The sequence below is a fragment of the Erpetoichthys calabaricus genome, chromosome 7 (genome assembly GCF_900747795.2).
Source record: "Erpetoichthys calabaricus chromosome 7, fErpCal1.3, whole genome shotgun sequence".
NCBI lineage: Eukaryota > Metazoa > Chordata > Cladistia > Polypteriformes > Polypteridae > Erpetoichthys > Erpetoichthys calabaricus.
Window position 1 is genome coordinate 192,041,553 of NC_041400.2, and position 18,761 is coordinate 192,060,313.

The 18,761-nt window shown below is 40.3% G+C and overlaps 1 protein-coding gene across 1 annotated transcript in view; it reads right to left on the reverse strand.

Annotated features, from left to right (window-relative positions):
* The window catches only part of LOC114654975 (coiled-coil domain-containing protein 171-like), a 510,202-nt gene that overhangs the window by 324,511 nt on the left and 166,930 nt on the right, over nt 1-18,761 (reverse strand). The window contains exons 12-14 of the mRNA XM_028805855.2: nt 12,851-12,940; nt 1,933-2,133; nt 692-859 (exon numbers count right to left, since the gene is read on the reverse strand). Coding sequence (XP_028661688.1) covers nt 692-859; nt 1,933-2,133; nt 12,851-12,940 — 459 coding nt within the window. The remainder of the gene's footprint in view (nt 1-691; nt 860-1,932; nt 2,134-12,850; nt 12,941-18,761) is intronic.

Consider the following 18,761-nt stretch of genomic DNA (forward strand, 5'->3'; position numbering starts at 1 on the left):
TGTAAAGCCAAAGTTGTACTTTCTTTCTCACATGAATGTATATGGAGCTATTTTTTAATGTGTAGTCTCCCTATTTTAAAAATCAAAACAAATAAAAACAAGTAACACTAGCTACAGTTTCCTTCAGAGTATAATGGATTCTGCAAAGTCTAACAGAAAATGATTAACCTCATTTTACCAGTTAGTCAAGTTACAGACACTGATGCTCATACCCTGTATTGCCTTATGCTAAGCAGAATGCGTAAAATAATTTGGCACCTCATGTAAGAGAAATGGAGACATTGATACAGGATTAGTTTGCACAATATGTAAATATGGGTTGTTTGGTCTCAGGCTGTGGTTAACAGCACATGCATATGGCCAAAACCCCTCTTTGATTGCTTCATCAGTAAGCGTAATTTATGTTCTGTTAATTAGGTCCCCGTGGCTAATACTGGCTAGTAGCATTAACAAGTCGTGTGCACAAAGTGGAGCAAAGAGACTCCATACAGACATCAGTCACATTTACATGCCCACAGCAACGGCATCAAACCGAGTTGTAGACAACTCATAATTAATGCTCCTGAATTATTAACAGCCCACTCCTCTTTTCTGAAATGTGTTAAGTGTCAGCTTGTCTTTATGATTAGGTGACAAAGACAAATGTCACTGCATTTAATGTGGAGCTTTTGGCGCCTCAAGGATGGTTTACCTTCTCATTAGCGCTGGTAAGGTCTGAGGTCAAGGCATCGGCTTGTTCCTGCAGGACAGCACAGAGTTCAGACCAGGAAAATCTGCCCAGCAAGCCCTCTGGTTGTTTTATTAGTACGCAGCCCGCTACCAATCGCTGGTACAGACCATGGAGAAAGGTCAGCTTTTCCTATGAGGAAAGAGGAGAAAGGTTGTTAAAACAAAAAAATAAAAAGGCACCACATCCTATACCCAAAACCCACATGAGCACTGAAGAAACAAGCACATGAATATATACAGTGATACTGCACACAAATAAATAACAATAGGAAAATATCACATGAAAAAATTTTGCTTCTTAATCCAAGCTGAAGTAGAAGCTACAGTAACGGACATCGAGGGAAAAAAAATCCAAAATGCAAAAATGTGCAGAACAAGATATTTAACATTAAAATTAAATATGACAATTAAAAGTAAACAAAATGATGTTCAGTAACACGTCTAACAAGCTCAGTTTAAGTAAGCACACAAGCCAAAAGGGCATTCAACCAAAAACTTTTCAATTATTTATTAGCAGCTCTCTTCATTCATAAACACATCGAACGGAATGCATGCTGCATTTTCATCAGGGATAACCTGGATAAAAACCATAACGTACTACATTTTGCACCCAGCATGCCAGAGTGCAAAGGACATCCCAAAAAAATAAATAAATAAATACTATAAAAAATTAACAAAACTGTAGAGAATAACTGGGGGGAAAAAAAGTCCACTTAAAAGGCGGAAAAAAAGTCCATTTAAAAGGCGGACAAGGAACAAGAGTGCTACTGTGGCACAAAGACATCAAATGCAAAAGTGGGATATTCAGTGGTAAAATCAAATTCTTGTTTGGCACTTCATAATAGTAAGAATAATAAGAGAACATGTTATTTAAAGGTATCATTTTAGACACTCAACGGCACACTACAAGATAAGACTAGATAGAGAGATAGATAGGAAAGGCACTATATAATAGAAAGATACAGATGAGAGGCACTATATAATAGAGATGAAAGGCACTGTATGACAGACAGACAGATAGGAAAGGCACTATATCATAGACAGACAGACTTCTTTTTGTCAGTCTATTTCTCCCCAGGGGAAAATCTGGCTTACACTTAGTGAATATGTGTGATTGAAAAAGTGATGCTTTTGTCAAATCCTAACAAGTTCAAAAAGAAGTTTAAAAGAAAAAATTTAATAAAGACTTGTTTAAAAACTAACCTCCGAGTCCTTCTGGTAAATCTGTGTAAGTCTTTGGAGTTTAATTTCGGCTTCAATCACTTTGTCCTTCTCTGCCTGCGATTGCTGCTGCATACTCTGTAGCTCTGCTTCAACTTTTTTAGTGTGGGCTTCTTTATCTGCATACTGGGAATGGAACTGGCTTAAATCCTTATTGGCTTTTGCAAGTTCCTCCTGTGTTGCCTGTAAATAAATATTAACAGTAAAACAATTGCGACGTCATAAGTTGAGATTTTTGTCAGTCAACTAGTAAATAAACAAAGCAAAAAAGGAAAAAATATCAAATCTGATTTGAATAATTTGAATTTATAATATTAACAGTGGCTTTACTAAGGTTAGTGTCACCCATAGCAGTAAGCAAGGCCGGATTACCCAGTAACTCTGGGTGACTTCATGAATAGAGCTGCTTAACAGAGAGATGATTAATAGAATAATCTTGACAAGAACAGGCCACTCAGCCCAACAAAGCTTGCCAGTTCTATCCATTTTTTTCCTCCAGAATAACATCAAGTAGTAAAATCCTAATGTCCACCACACCATTTGGTCACTTATTCCAAGTGTCTGTGATTTTCTGTGTAAACAAAAACTTCCTGATGTTTGTGTGAAATTTACCCTTAACAAGTTTCCAACTGTGTCCCCGTGTTCTTGATGAACTCATTTTAAAGTCACCGTCTCGATCTACTGCACTAATTCCCTTCATAATTTTAAACACTTCAGTCAAGTCACCTCTTAATCTCCTTTTGATTAAACTGTAAAGGCTCAGCTCTTTTACTCTTTCCTCATAACTCATCCTCTGTAGCCCTGGAATCAGCAGAGTTGCTCCTCTCTGGACCTTTTTGTAGCCAGGAGACCAAAACTGCACACAGGACTCCAGAAGAGGCCTCACCAGTGTGTTATAAAGCTTGAGCAGAACCTCCTGTGACTTGTACTCCACACATCAAGGCGCTTTATAACCTGACATTCTTTTAGCCTTCTTAATGGCTTCTGAACACTGCCTGCCAGTTGATACTGTTGAGTCCACTACGACTCCTAAATCCTTCTCAAAGGGTGGACTTTCGATAGTCAGACCTCCCACTGTGTATTCAAACTTTGATACTTTAAACAATGCTGCGTGTGGACACCTGGCCATGTATTGCACTCCAGTAATTCCCACTATAAATGGGGCACAGAAACTTGACCTCTGGGTATGGCGGTTGGAGGCATCCTTCTTGGTAATTTCAACCCGTGCAGACATGAATATTTCACTGAGTGGAGAGAGTGGAAAGGTAGCCCTCCCCTCTCCTCAGTGATTTCAGCCTATGGACACTTTTCATCGAGAATGGATACCCCCACCCCCCTCTTTGATGATTTCAGCCTGCAAACACGGGAAACTATCATCAAGGACTTGTGACTTTATACCCCTCGGTGATTTCAGCCCATGGACATTTGTTTGTGTCACTGAGCAGGAAGGGTCGGGGGGGTGGTGGTGGAGGGTTCCCCCCTTGGTGATTTCACCCCAAAACACTGCACATAGATTTTACAGACAGTCATTTTGGTGTCACCCTGTCTGATGGCACCCTGCACCCACCTTGTGACGCCACTGAATTTTTACCTCCAAACTCCAGAACCTGATGATTACTGAGGTCAGAAGACATTTTGGGGTCTCTTGTTTGAAGATCTGTTAATAAATTATTTTGGACAGAAGGATCAAATTCTTCGTCCCTATGAGGTATTACTCAATGTGCTGCTACTCAAACATCTCCAAAGTTTCCCCAAAACACACATACACACAAGTGTGTACACCACAAATAAAGAAGCCATTAGAATTATTCATAGTGCCTTGTAAAATATATATATATATATATTCACACACTTTCAGAATTTATTTTCTTCAAAAAGGAAATGTCAAAAACACCAATAAAATGGGTCTCTCCCTATGCAATATTTTTTTACATTTAATGTACTATTATTTAGTTTTTAACCACTACTGTAGTTTTTTTCACTCAGCCTGTATATCCAATACTGCCCTGTAGCTGTGCTTTCCAATGAAACACATAGAAATTCTGTCACATACATGCACTTGGGAGACAACCTGAAGGCTCATCTAGTTGTAATTCCACCCCAAACCACTGGTCGGCACTGTCGCCTAATGCTTCTCCTTATTCCTTCCTACAGAACGGATGACCGCCAGTCTACCTGACGCCACTTCTGAGCTGCCATCTCCTGACCCCGCCCCATCCAGTCTGGCTTCTTTTTAAGGGGTAACACCACCATCTTTAAGTCAGTCAAGCTCTGACTGCTGTCTGAAAAAAACAATCTTCACTTATTAGTTTTTACAGTGCTTCTTTTATGGCCATCAAATACATGGGGGTTCATGTACGAGATGCCCCAACACTTTTTAACTGTCTTTTTGAATTTTGTTACAATTCAATGCTTTACAAAAACAGGTCAAGTGGTCTGGCAGGTGGTTTATAAGATACTCCCCCAACTTCACACAAATTTTACACCTTCAGTATGTCATGAGGGACATAATAGCAGTGCATAATATAAAATCACACAGAACAGTATTTCTGGCATCAGTTAGGATTCAACATAGTGTGGTGGACGCCTGAAGAATGGAAGGACCGAGAGAGAGACAATACCTCTCCCCTGGGACATGAGAGGGCAGCATCGGGGCCACGGGATCCCTTTTGAGGCCCATTGTCATTGCCAGGGGGCACCCGGATGGTGACGGTGCCATGGACTGCAGCACTTCCACCATACCAGGAAGTGCTGCTGGGAAACAGGAACCAAGTACACCCGGAGTGCTTCCGGGTGCTCATGTAGCACTTCCTCCACACCAGGAAGTGCTGCAGGAAGGTCATCAGGGAGCACCTGGAGCACATCCGGGTAAACTATAAAAGGGCCCACCTCACTCCATTCAAGGAGCCGGAGTTGGGAGGCAGAGGACGGAGCTTGTGAGTGGAGGAGTGAGGGCCGTAGAGAAGAGACAGAGAAAGAAAGGACTGTGAGCATTGTTGGGATTTGGGCGCTGTGTTTTATGCTAAGGACTCTAAAAAATAAACGTGTGTGTTTTTGGGCCTTCTGTGTGCTCCTGTGTCTGTCTATGATCCGGGTTGGAATCATCACATTAGTATTGAAATGGGCAAAATGGGTGACCTTAGTGACACTGAATGCAGCACGATAGCTGGCAGTAGGTGTGTCATTTTTCACATATCCTATTTGGCTGTCATCAGGAGCTTTCCACATGCAACGTTTCAAGTGTTTATCGAGAATAATGCAAAAAGATATTAGTGACAGGTGGAACAAAACAAACTGTGGATTAAAGAGGTCAAAAGCAAATGCCCAGACTTGCACAAGTAGCATCAAACACGGACCACTGAGGAATGCAAAAGAGTTGTTTGGTGGGACATATACAGGGTCCTGTTGGGCACAAGTCAAGCAGTGGATTAAATCCTTATAAAGGCTCCCAGTTAAGTTTAAAAATCCTCCTTTTAACATACAGAGCCTTAAATGGCCAAGGTCCGGTTTACTTATCTGAACTTATCATGACATACAAACCAGAAAGTACATTAAGATCTCAAGATGCCGGTCTGCTTATGATTCCAAGGATTAATAAAATAACAGTCGGAGGTCGAGCTTTTAGTTACAGTGGGAGCCCTAAACTGTGCAGTGGTCTGCCTGCTACTATAAGAGATACCACTTCGGTCTCAGCTTTCAAATCCCGGCTGAAGACTCCCTACTTCAGTTTAGCACACCCTGACTAGAGCTGCTGATTAGCTGTACAGACTGCATCTCTTTTGTCAGTCATTAGCAACTAAAACATCAGTCACATGACAGTTCTAATTTGTTACTAATCCTCGCCTATTCTGTTTCTCTTCTCAGTACTCGAATGTGGCACTTGGTGCCACTGCCCACCTGCCAAGTGGTTTTGCCTGCCTATCGAATCGTCGGGTAGAGGGGTCCTTTCATTGCATTGGCTGGCCCAGCGATATCCCATCTGTACAATGGAATTGGGGGAGGCAGCTTGATGGGATGACTGAGGTCTCCAGGAGTCTAAACAACTTCAAATCCTATTATGTGATATCATCTACTGTTAACAATATTACAAGTACAGAGCAGAATTTATTTTACTGTTATACTGTATTGAGGATTACTTGTGTTCTGTTCTGTGTATTGTATTGACCCCCTTCCTTTTGACACCCACTGCACGCCCAACCTACCCAGAAAGGGGTCTCTCTTTGAACTGTTTTTCCTTCTTCCATTTTTTCCCTACAAGGTTTTTTTGGGAGTTTTTCCTTGTCTTCTTAGAGAGTGAAGGCTGGGGGGCTGTCAAGATGGAGGGCCTGTTAAAGCCCATTGCGGCACTTCTTGTGTGATTTTGGACTATACAAAAATAAATTGTATTATATTATATTGGATTGGATTCACAAACTGCTCAGACCCCTTCACCTTCTGAACACTTGCTTGTGTTGTAGATTTAATTTTAAATTGATCATTGCTGCCAATTTTCCCCATCAATCTACAATCAATAACTCAAAATGACAAAATAAAAACATGTTTTCAAAAGGGTATGCTAATTTATTAAAACTCAAACACTGAAACGTCTCATTTGTTTTTAAGTATTCGGACTCTTTGCAGTCCATACTGTGGTCAGGTGCATCCGGTTTGCTTTAATTATCCTAGGGACGCGTCTAGAATTGTAGTCCACCTTGTGACGTTGGGAATCCTGCTCCATACTCCCTCTACCATGCTCCATTAATAACATACTGTAACTTAATGAGCTGGCAGATGAGTCCAAAAACAATAAAATTTATTTTTGTACAGCCCAAAATCACACCAGGAGTGCCTCAATGGGCTTTAACAGGCCCTGCCTTTTTGACAGCCCCCCAAGCCTTGACTCTCTAAGAAGACAAGGAAAAATTCACAAAAAAAAACCCTTGTAAGGAAAAAAATGGAAGAAACCTTGGGAAAGGCAGTTCAAAGAGAGACCCCTTTCCAGGTAGATTGGGGCATGCAACAGGTGTCAAGAAAAGGGGGTCAACACAATACAATAAAATACACAGAACAGGGGCCTCATGTATAAACGGTGCGTACGCACAGAAATGTTGCGTATGAATGTTTCCACGCTCAAATCGCGATGTATAAAACCTAAACTTGGCGTAAAGCCACGCACATTTCCACGGTAACTCATACTTTGGCGTACGCAATTTCTCCGCTCGGTTTTGCAGACTGGCGGCACCCAGCGTCAAAGCAGTGCTACTGTTCCTGTGTGGTCACCCTTTCTTTCTTAGATCCACATTCCTGATGCGGCTTTATAAATACACTGAAACTAACTGCATATTGTTTATTAGTGTAATGCATGTGATTGTAATTAACCTGCAGCAATATAATGGTCCAGGAAATAGCCATAGTATTCCAAATACCGTAACTGCTTTAGCGTTGTAACTCTCACTGCATCTTCTTCTTCTTTCAGCTGCTCCCGTTAAGGGTTGCCACAGCAGACCATCCTTTTCCATATTACTCTCACTGCACCACTCGGAGTATTTATATCACTGTATCTGAGTGGGGAATCACAGCAGCAGCTGATCAGAAACAGAATTATCGGTACACTGCATGAAGCAGACGCTGCCTGAGCCAAGGCAAAACGCTTCAGAGACTTCCCTGTACGGACTTCGCGGTTTAGAAAAAGTTTCATCCCAAGAACTATAAACGCACTCAATCAGTCCTCACAGGTGGTGCGGTGGTAGTGCTGCTGCTTTGCAGTAAGGAGACTGTGGAAGATTGTGTGTTCGCTTCCTGGTTCCTCCCTGTGTGGATAGTGCTTTCAGTACAGAGAAAAGCGCTATATAAATGTAATGAATTATTATTATTATTATTATTATTATCAGTCCATCAACTGCTCCTTGTAGAACTGTTTGTACTTATAAGTACAATTACCTCACTGTAAACTTGCACTACAGTTATAATATTGCGCAACCTGTGCCACTTTATGAAGCGCGTATTTACATATGATGATGATATCATTTTTAAGATGAAATGCAGCAAAATATGTTGATTATATTATACAGATAAAACTTTAACTTCATTTAAATAATCTGTATTGTTAATAATTAAACATGTGAGGACACGGTGCCGCAGCGCTAGCTAGTTCAGGGATTGTTCCTGCATTGCGTTGTATTCTTGCTGGTGCTGACACGACACTGGAAAGATAAGACGGATACAATAATTAAACATGTACTACGAAGATATTTCAATGTTCCTTAAAAGTTTTGAAGAATCGGCATTTTAAGCTTACAGATGGCTTCACGTCTATTACACAGCTGATTGTGTGGCAATTGGTTTTTTGGAGAAAGAAAAGGACAGGAATTGGAGGTTAGTGTGTTTGAAAGAGACAGTACTTCTGTAATAAATTATTTCATCGAAGGTCACACATGGCGCCGCAAGCCTCTTGCGTGAGACATGAACAAGCACTGCGCCACCGTGTTCCCATGTTTAATAACATGCTTTCATTCCTATCATCATGAAAAAGATATCAGGTATACATCTCAATATTTTAATTATTCAGAGAGCTGTAATATCACGAATGTAATGGATTATGTGTCCTGTCGGAGAAAGAGAAAGCCCGTTTAAGAAGCAGGTAGTGATTCACACAGAAAGAAGATCAAATACAGAACAAAGCATTTAATGTGCCACTTTAGTTACAATGGGATTTGAGAAACTAGTAAATTAAAGGATTTTAAGATGAAGTTTATGATGTTCTACTTTAATGGCAAAATAAACTATGTGATTAAAGTGGAAATTTCGAGATTAAAGTTGACATTTCGTGCTTTTTTCCCCACTGTGTGCCTATTTTTTTTTTTGTCTGTACCCTAATAAGCTTTCATATGACACTCAGACGGTGGGCTACGACTTGCCTTTTCACGACGACTTTGATATGTGATTTCTTTTTTATTTCGGGCACTGTGCGACTTTGTGAACTTAAAACTTTTACCACTGTTTAAACCAACAAACAGTACGTTTTTCCTTTGCCTCCACTTAGTATTCGCTGAAATTCTTATATTTCCCCCCGTGCTTTTCTCAGTCTTTTCACAGAAGGCTATTTATATTGATTTGCATATTCAAAGAGGCGTAATTCTGGGAGGAGTTGGGGCAGGACAGAAGGCGCGTGCACGTACGTTACTTTTCACGCTGATCGGGATTTATGTAGTGGAAGAACGTGAAAGTTTGCATACGTACAGATTCCTGCATCTGGATTTTTCTGTGCGTACGGCATGTTATAGTGCGAGTTCTACGCACGGCATTATACATGAGGCCCCAGGACACAAGTAATCCTCAATACAATATAATAGTACTAGGGGGCTTTGCCCCCTGCTTACTTCGCTCGCCAATCCCCAGGCCTGCTCTTTGCAGTTCTGCTGCTCGCGTATGGGGATGCGGATGTACAATTTAAACAGATTTTTTATTTTCATGGGAATTGTTACAACGCAACATATAACTGTCCGTGATTGAATTTCGTTTCTCTCTATTAAATAACACAACTTTTTCGAATGTTTGGTTCCGAGATTTGTTAATTGTCTTTGCAGAAGCTATTCTAACTGGAAACTGTTAATGTTTTAATATGAATGGCACATCAAGATCTCCTTTGGTGTCTAATGTTAACCCCTGAAAATGTACTACATTACTTTTTTTTGGATAAATCCTTCTTTCAACAGTAATTTGTGTGTTTAAGACCAGACATTGTTAACGGTGGTAGATATTCTTTGGGATATTATAAGTTGTTGTTTTCATCTTCTGCATGATCACCACCAACTGTTTCAGCAAAGTCTATTGATACGCATTTAACCAATTTGCTGCATAACCGATCAACAATTTTCACGTAATTCGTTTGACTTCCTTGTTTCTCGGTACTAGGATTGCGCGTGTACTCATTTTTTATGTTGATAACCCTTCGTGATGAAATTCTTCAATAAGATTTGGACAGAATAAGTCTTCTTTAATTGAGAACTTAAAGTGAAAAGAACGTTAAAATGTATAAGAGCAGAGAGCGCAGGAAGTGTGTCTGACAAAAGTATTCACACAAATGAGAGTTGAGAGGACCGTGGTCTTTTTTGAAAATGTATGAGAGGAAGGCGTGACTTGAAAAAATCTCAAGGCAAAAGTCTTGTCTTGCAGGACTTGAAAAAAATCTCTCTTCCAAAAACACTCGTTCTCCAAAAAGTCTCGTCAAAAGGATTTTTTTATATAATAAGAGAGAAAATAAAAATATTACAAGTACAGAGCAGAATTTAACTGTAGATGATATCACATAATATGATTTGGATTCACATTTGGAGCAAGGGTATGATGTAAAAGTGTTGAGTGCTTTTATTAACAATAAAAAAAAAATCAAAACACTTTGTGTCCAAAAGAAAGTGCAGTGCTCCATTGTTCCATAAATATTACTTAAAAACAATGAAAATCCAAATGTTTAAAACCAGGCTGAAAAAAAAAACGAGACTAAACTAATTAGACCATGCATAGAAAGGGACACAGGTACCTGTGTATAAAAGGTTTATACTGAATGTCAGGACATGAAATCTCTGTGTAGACCTCAAATTATGGTGAGGCATAGCTCAAGGGGTAAGTGGATAAAACCATTTGTACAGTTTTGAGTGTTCTCAGGAGCACAATGGCCTCAACAATTGTGAAATGGAAGAAGTTTGGAATCATCAGACTGAACAATTGGGAGATCACCAAGAACCCAGTGGTCAAACGAAACAGATCTTCAGAAGTCCTCCACTGAGATGGAAGAACCTGTCAGAAGGAAGACCATCTCTGTAACATTCAGGAACAATCAGGAATTTATGATAGAGTATCTAACTCCAGACTGGAATTTCCCAAATTGCATTTAAAGGACTCAGGATAGCATAAGGGAAAAAGAGTCTCTGGATTGATAAGACAAAAAAAAATGCGAAGTCTTTAAGCAGAACTCCAAGCGCTACATCTAGTGAAGACAAGGCACTGCTCATCACCTGCATAATACCATCACTATAGTGAAGCACAGTGGTGGCAGTGTGATGCCCTGGTCAGAAACGTGGGAAGTATGAATGCAGCCAAATACAGAAGGGCCCTTGAAGAAAACCTGCTCCAGGGTGCAGGCCACTTCAGACCACGGTGATGGTTCACCTTTCAGCATGACAATGACCTGATGCATACAGCCAAGACAACGCTGGGGTGGCTTCAGGCCAAGTCTCCCGAGTGTTCTTGGCAAATTTATCCATTTAAAATTCAAGTGTCCTCAAGTGGACCAGTCAAAGCCCAGACTTAAACCCTACAGAACATCTGAGGAGAGACCTGAAGATGGCAGTTTACAGACACTTCCCATCCCATCTAATGGAGCTTGAGAAGATCTGCCAGGATAAACTGCGCAAATCCAAGTGTGCACAGTTTGTACGGACTTAGCCAAGAAGACTTGAAGCTGGAATTGCTGCCAAAGAGACTTCTTGCCAATACTTTACATGAATGTGAGATTTCAGTTTTACGATTTTTAAAAAATGTGCAAACCTTCGTTAAAAACCTTTTTAAAATTTATTATTAGGAGTTAGAGTGTAGTTTGATAGGCAAAAATGGCAAATTTAACTATTTAAAATTAAACCTACAACACAAACTGTGTGGAAGGTGAAGGGGTCTGAATACTTTCTAAATTGACTGTACCCATTAAATACACTCAATGGCCACTTTATTAAGTATGCCTGTTCAACTGCTTGTTAACACAAATATCTAATCGGCCAATCACATAGCAGCAACTCAATACATCTTGGCCTGTAGACATTGACAAGACAACGTGCTGAAGTTCAAACTGAGCATCAGAATGGAGAAGAAAGATGACTGGAGTGACTCTGAATGTTGCATGATTGCTGGTGTCAGACGGGCTGGTTTGAGTATTTCACAAAGTGCTGATCTACTGGGATTTTCACGCACAACCATCTCTTGGGTTTACAGAGAATGGCCCGAAAAAAGGTAAAAATATCCTGAAAGTGTCAGTTGTTTGAGCGAAAATACCTTGTTGATGCCACAGGTCAGAGGAGAATGTCCAGACTGGTTCAAGCTGATAGAAAGGCAACAGTAATTGCAGGACAGCATCTCTGAACACACAACACGTCAAACCTTGAGGCAGATGGGGGGTGGCTACAGCAGCAAGAGACCACACCGGGTGTCACGCCTCTCAGCTAAGGCTACAATTCACACAGCTCATCGAAACTGGACAAACATTGGCTAGTCTGATGAATCTCGATTTCTGCTGCAACATTAGGATGGTAGGGTCAGAATTTGGCATCAACAACATGAAAGCAGGGATCCATCCTGCCTTGTATCAACGGTTCAAGCTGGTGGCTGTGAAGTAATGGTGTGGGAGATATTTTCTTGGCACACTTTGGGCCCCTTAATACCAATTAAGCATCGTTTAAATGCCACAGCCTACCTGAGTATTGTTGCCGACCATGTCCATCCAGTTATGACCACAGTGTACTCATCTTCTGATGGCTTCTAACAGCAGGATAACAAGCCATGTCACAAAGCTGAAATCATCGCAAACTGATTAATTGAACATTAAAATGAGTGCACTGGACTCAAATGGCCTCCAACAGTCACCAAGCTCTCAATCCAGGAGAGCACCTTTGAGAGTTGGTGGAACGGGGGATTCACATTATGGCTGTGCCGCCGACAAATCTGCAATAACTGCGTGATTCTGTCCTGTCAATATGGACTAAAATCCCTGACGAATGTTTCCAGCACCTTATTAAATCTACGCCATGAAGAATTACGGCAGTTCTAAGGCAAAGGGGGGGTCCAAGGTATACCTAATAAAGTGGCCGCTGAGTGTATATAATGTACGCTGTATATTTTGACTATACAGCTTTATGTAACACCCTAACATTACCTCAATATCTTTTTTCTGCTTCCAGACTGTTTCTTCACATGTTTTATACTCTTCTGCAAGTTTTTCACAGAGCTGCTTCAATTTTACCATCTGAAAAAAGAAAAAGCAAACAAAAAATGATTTCAGTTTAATTACAGATTTCAATACAAAGCTGAATGTCTGATTATTTAACAAATGACAATTTTTCTTCCACACGCTGACATAAGTGATGAAAAACTCTCAACTTATCTTGAATTAAATGAAACAGACTAATAAAAGGGGAAGTTAATCATTCAAATCAATACAATTTCACATTTAAGTCCTCCTATATTTATTGCGATACTACATATCTTTTTCTTCTTCTTTTGGTTGCCACAGCATATACTGAGCTAAAAATGTTGTTCCAAAGAACAGACAAACCAAAGCACAAACTCACTGCCATCATAACAATTATCAGGTTGCACTGTGTGTTGTATTCAGTGAAATGAATGGATAATCAGTGTTAGTTCCGGCGCTGCTTTCAGCAGCTCTGTGTATGACTGTATGTGTACTTTTCTACATTTATTTTTCTATTTTTATTTATTGATCTTGTGAATTTCCCCTTGGGATTAATAAAGTATCTATCTATCTAGAAACTCTTCATTCTTCCATTTAATAAACCACTCATCCAGTTCAGGCCTGTATGGAGCTGTGCCAATTCCAGCAGCACAGGGCACAAGCCAACAATGAAGAAGGTACCAACCCGTCACGAGGCACATTCACACACATATACCCCCAACATGTACTCCCTTAGGCGGCCAATACAGAGTCACTAATTCACCTTAAATGGACATCTCTGAGAAAGTAAGAGGAGCACTTGAGAACAAAGACGACAACATACAGGGTGGCGCAGGGAAACAGGAAATCTTCAATTGACGTTCAAAGCACAAACAAACACATTATAAAATACAACTAATGATGAAATGTATCGTACAGGATATGCAATTAATGATGGTAATCAATATTCACTAAATATTCATTTTATGTTTGGAAGAAAACATCATGAAGGTGTTATCCATTTCTCCGTACACATTCTGACAGCCTGTTGTCATGTCAAAAGGAAAACCAGCGATTTCCTCTTCAATCCTTCTTTTTAGTTCAGCAATGGCTGCAGGACGCGTGCGGTACACTTGGCTTTTAAGATGACCCCAAAGGAAAAAAAAAAAAAATTCATAAAACATTGAGATCTGGGGATCTCGGACGCTGTAGAATGTTACCACTGCGTGAGATGATGCACCTTCCAAGCAATTGTCGAATAGCTGCCATCGACTGTCGGGCAGTATGCAAAGTGGCTCCACCTCAGGACTTCTTTTTTTGGCTGAACCCATCTCTTCGAAATTAAGTACCCATATTGTAATCACATGAGCAGACGGGACACGATCATGACATCCTAACTGGCAATGACGCCGAAATTCCCTTTGCACAACAGTCACATTATCACCATTCTTATAAATGGCTTTCATACCGAACGCGCATTGCACGCCACTCCACTGCACAATTATAACTAATGGCATGGGGTTCTAAACGAGGTCACTTGGTCCCAAATGACTGCTGAAACTCCAGGGTCACCAACACCTAGTTCCAAAATTCAGTTTATTTATACTAACTACACTCAGAATTAGAGAACTATTTATGAAAAATTGTTTATTTCAAATATTGATAGCAGTCACTGCTCAAAATATAAAATCGAATTAGGTGTAGGTATGATTACTGTTCTACTAGAATGTTTGGAAAAAATAATCGTGGTGAAAAAGTCACTCAACAAAAAACGTTTAATTTTGAAAAACTACAGTGATCAAAATTGGAGAACTGTTACAACGGTATGGCAAATTAATAATGTTGAAACACTTTTTGATGATTTCAGCTTTCAAAACTGAGTATGAAGTGTGGAGTTCCTCGCTTTCAAAGACTTTGGCACATTGGCGTCTACAGGACGTGACTGATGTCTTGCACTGCTCTGGTTTCATTTTGTTGCCCTTCTCTCCCAGCTTCTTCTTCCACAGTTCAGTAACAGTAGTGGGTTCCTTTGCCGTTACTCTATCAGATCTTCTGGAAATTCACAATCGGGTTCAGATCAGGACGCTGGGCTGGGTGTTTCATCACTTCAATATTCTCCGCTTGTAAGAATTGCTTCACCCGTTTTGCAGTGCATCAAGGAGCATTGTCAATCATAGAAATTGCTGGCTTACTGGGTGAATCTCGCAGGGATAGAACCACATATGGCTGAAGGAGCTTCTGGTGGACATTAGCATTCACCTTGCCATGTAGCTCTATGAGAGGCACGACTCTTGCTGCAGACAAGATCCATCATACCATGACGAGTCCTCCTCCAAACTTCATCCACATCTTTACACATTTTCGGTTCAGTCTTTCAGCCAGATTAGAAGCAGCTGTCAACTAGGACAATTCCTTCTCGAATTTCGATTGTTAACCTTCTTCAATTATCTTGTTTCAATCTTTGATTTGGTGATGTGGATAGTTTTCACTGAGGAAATATCAATGCAATATGTCTCTTCTATCCACGTTGAGATACATTCGATTTGGACAAGTGGTGACTTTATAAGCTACAAAAATGTCATTTGTTCTCTCATTTTGATCGCTAGTGTCTATTAAGAATACCAAACTGTGGAAAGATGTAAAGATCAATTTAGAGGAAAGTATTGAGGGACAATTTTGTATCTGTAATTGTGACGAACAGTTTTGAGAATGACTCAAGTGTTCCACTAAGTTTGCTGCTTCAGTGTTGTTAGATCTTTTTGTCAGATGTTTCTATGGTATACTGAAGTAGAATTACAAGCATTTCAGAAGTTTCAAAGGCTTGCAGTGCTGGTCCTTCTTTCTTTTTCAAGACCTCTGCAATTCACCCTGGCAGGCTCTCAATCAACTTCTGGGCCAAATCCTGACTGACGGCAGCCCATTCTTACAGAACTGGGTTTTTGTTTGTCGTCTTGAGGATTGACCACAACTTCTCATTGGGATTAAAGGTCTGGGGAGTATTCCACCCATGGACCCAAAATTTCAATGTTTTGTTCCTCGAGCCACTTAGCTCTCAGTTTTGCCTTATGGCCCGGTACTCCATCATGCATTGTGGGTCAACAAACTGTTCTTGGATTGTTGGGAGAAGTTGCTCTCACAGGATGTTTTGGTCCCATTTCTTTATTCATGGCTGTGTTCTTAGGCAGAATTGTGAGTGAGCCCTGCACTCCCTTGGCTGACATGAATGGTCTCAGGATGCTTTACTGTTGGCATGACACAGGACTGATGGTAGCGCCGCTCAGCTTTTCTTCTCCGGATGCCCCAAACAATCGGAAAGGGGATTCATCAGAGAAAATGACTTTACCCCAGCAGTCCAATCCCAGAATATCAGTCTGTCCCTGATGTTTTCTTGGCTTCTTTTCTTGCCCTTCTTGACACCCACCAGGCAACCCTCCAAAAGTCTTTGCTTCACTCACACCTGCCTGCTGCCATTCCTGAGCAAGTTCTACACTGGTGGTGCCCCAAATCAACTTTAAGAAACGGGCCTGGCATTTGCTGGACTACCTATGTATACAGTTTAGGGGGTACACTCATTTCCCCCCATTGGGTGTTGCAATAGGACATGTAACATTCCTAACTTTTGTAAGTAAAGTGCAAGGAATAAGAATGCGAAATTTCAGCTTCCCACCTATATGGAAAGTGGGAGAATTAGTGATGAGTCAGTGAGGGCTTTGCCTTTTATATGTATGTATGTATATTATATATACAGTAGAGTCTCGCTTATCCGACATTCTGTATTATCCGACGTCCCACCACAAACAAAAAAACGCCATCAATCGGCAACAAGAACTGCAAGTTGCGAGCGTGAGCGTAGTTAATTTTTTCTGTCGTTTTGTTTTAAAACATGATTATTGGGTTCATAATGTGTAAAATTATAACGTTTGACGTTTAATAGGCTTTTTTCTTAACACCTCCCATTATCCGATGTTCTGCCGGCCCATTTATGTCAGATAAGCGAGATTCTACTGTATGTATGTATATTTTATATATATATATATATATATATATATATATATATATATATATACACACACACACACATACACACAGTATATTATATATATATATATATATATATATATATATATATATATATATATATATATATATATATATATATATATAAGCTCACATGTGAGTTTGCAGCTTATTTGATTATAACTAACTACACTCTGAATCAGGGGTTGGCGCTGTCACCTATGCCTTTTCTCTTCCTTCCTCAGCAGAAAAGAGACTGATTGACTGGCCACTGATGACGTCACTTCCAGTTTCCAGTCCACCAATCCCACCTTTTCCCTTTTGCCACCCTTAAAACCACCTTCTCAGCCATTTTGAAGCAGTCAAGTTTTGGCTGCATCTTTTTAATTTTATGACATCTACTATATACGAGGTTCACTTCAGTGCCCCAAATTTTGATCTATTTGTGTTTATTCTTTTACGATATATACATACAAACGCACACACACGTGAGGGTGGAGTCCCCAACATAACCAAAGTGAAAGAAAACTGCTAATACCTACAGGTTATTCTTGCATTTTTTGCGACTTAATGGAAAGTTTTATGCCTTCCTTTTGGAAGCATTTTGGGTAAGAAGACTGACTCCTGTCCAAAACTTCATCCTTTGAAACAATACGGTTTTGACTGTTGTTCATCGGAGACCCACAGCCGCTGCAATAGCTCTCTGTGAATTTCCAGACTGACAGAAAACGTTTTTTTTGGAGAAATTTATTTTGATCGTAGCTTGAAGCCTCAAACTTGTGTGCGCTTATAACTTTTGACAACAGATGCCGACAGAAATCACAACTGATCGTTAAACATCTGACTGCAATTATCCCTGAATTTAGCGATGTTCGTTGCACCTAAACATTACAGTTTTGATCATGTTACCTGCCAAAAACATAAAACAAACATCAGACTCTGGAGACTTTGTTTTAACTCTCAACTTCAACTATCTGACAAATCTTACTGGGGAAAAAAAATTTGTATGCAATCTACAAAAGCAGAGAGAGAGCGAGTGTGTGTGTGTGTGTGTGTGCATTATGTTTCTGCAGTTATGTGAAACATTAAGTGCATCATCTTTAAATATGAGGACATATGTAGAACAATTATAATAATTATTGATTTAAGTTGTGAAAACTGACAATATTTCTGCTAGGTATGCTCCTGCTATGAAAAACAGGAGTAACCCGTTTCCTTCTCCCGTGCTTTGGCAAAACCCCATTGTTTATATGATATGAAAAGCAGGATGGGCTCTGCAACAGATACCCGTTTTTTTTTTTCCCCAACTCTGTTACGCACGTCAAATCACGTGGCTTCTATTAGTAGGGTATCTCAGACTTGATGACTTCAGTTGCTGATCTCATTGCCGGATTCTGTCAGTTCACATGACTGAAGATCATTGGGGCACGTCAAATTCAGCAACTGCATAAGGTCTTTCCAACACAGATGAGCTTGCTCCGTTTTCTCATACAGCCAATAGTGTGCTGTATCACACACGTGTGCATGGGAGGCAGCTAGAAGGACCAAAAGAAGGTAATTCCACGGCAGGCCAGGGGGTGGCGGGGTGGAGTAAACCTTTCTCTTTTATCCCTACAGACCAGACACGGGAAATTCTGCCTGGTCCAGATGATGTTATTTCCAGTTCTGCCCACCCCGATGACCTCACTTCCGCCAACCTGCCTGTATCCAGCAAGGGGGCACTAGCTCCCTTGTTGGAATAAGTTCTTTTGTAATTGCGGCATGTTACATAACGCAAAACTATATAGGTATGATATTAAAAGGTGATGCCCCTCTCTTAGTGATACGGCGGTGAGAAATCACATAGGAGAAATAACAGCTTTCTTTAATGACAGTTTAT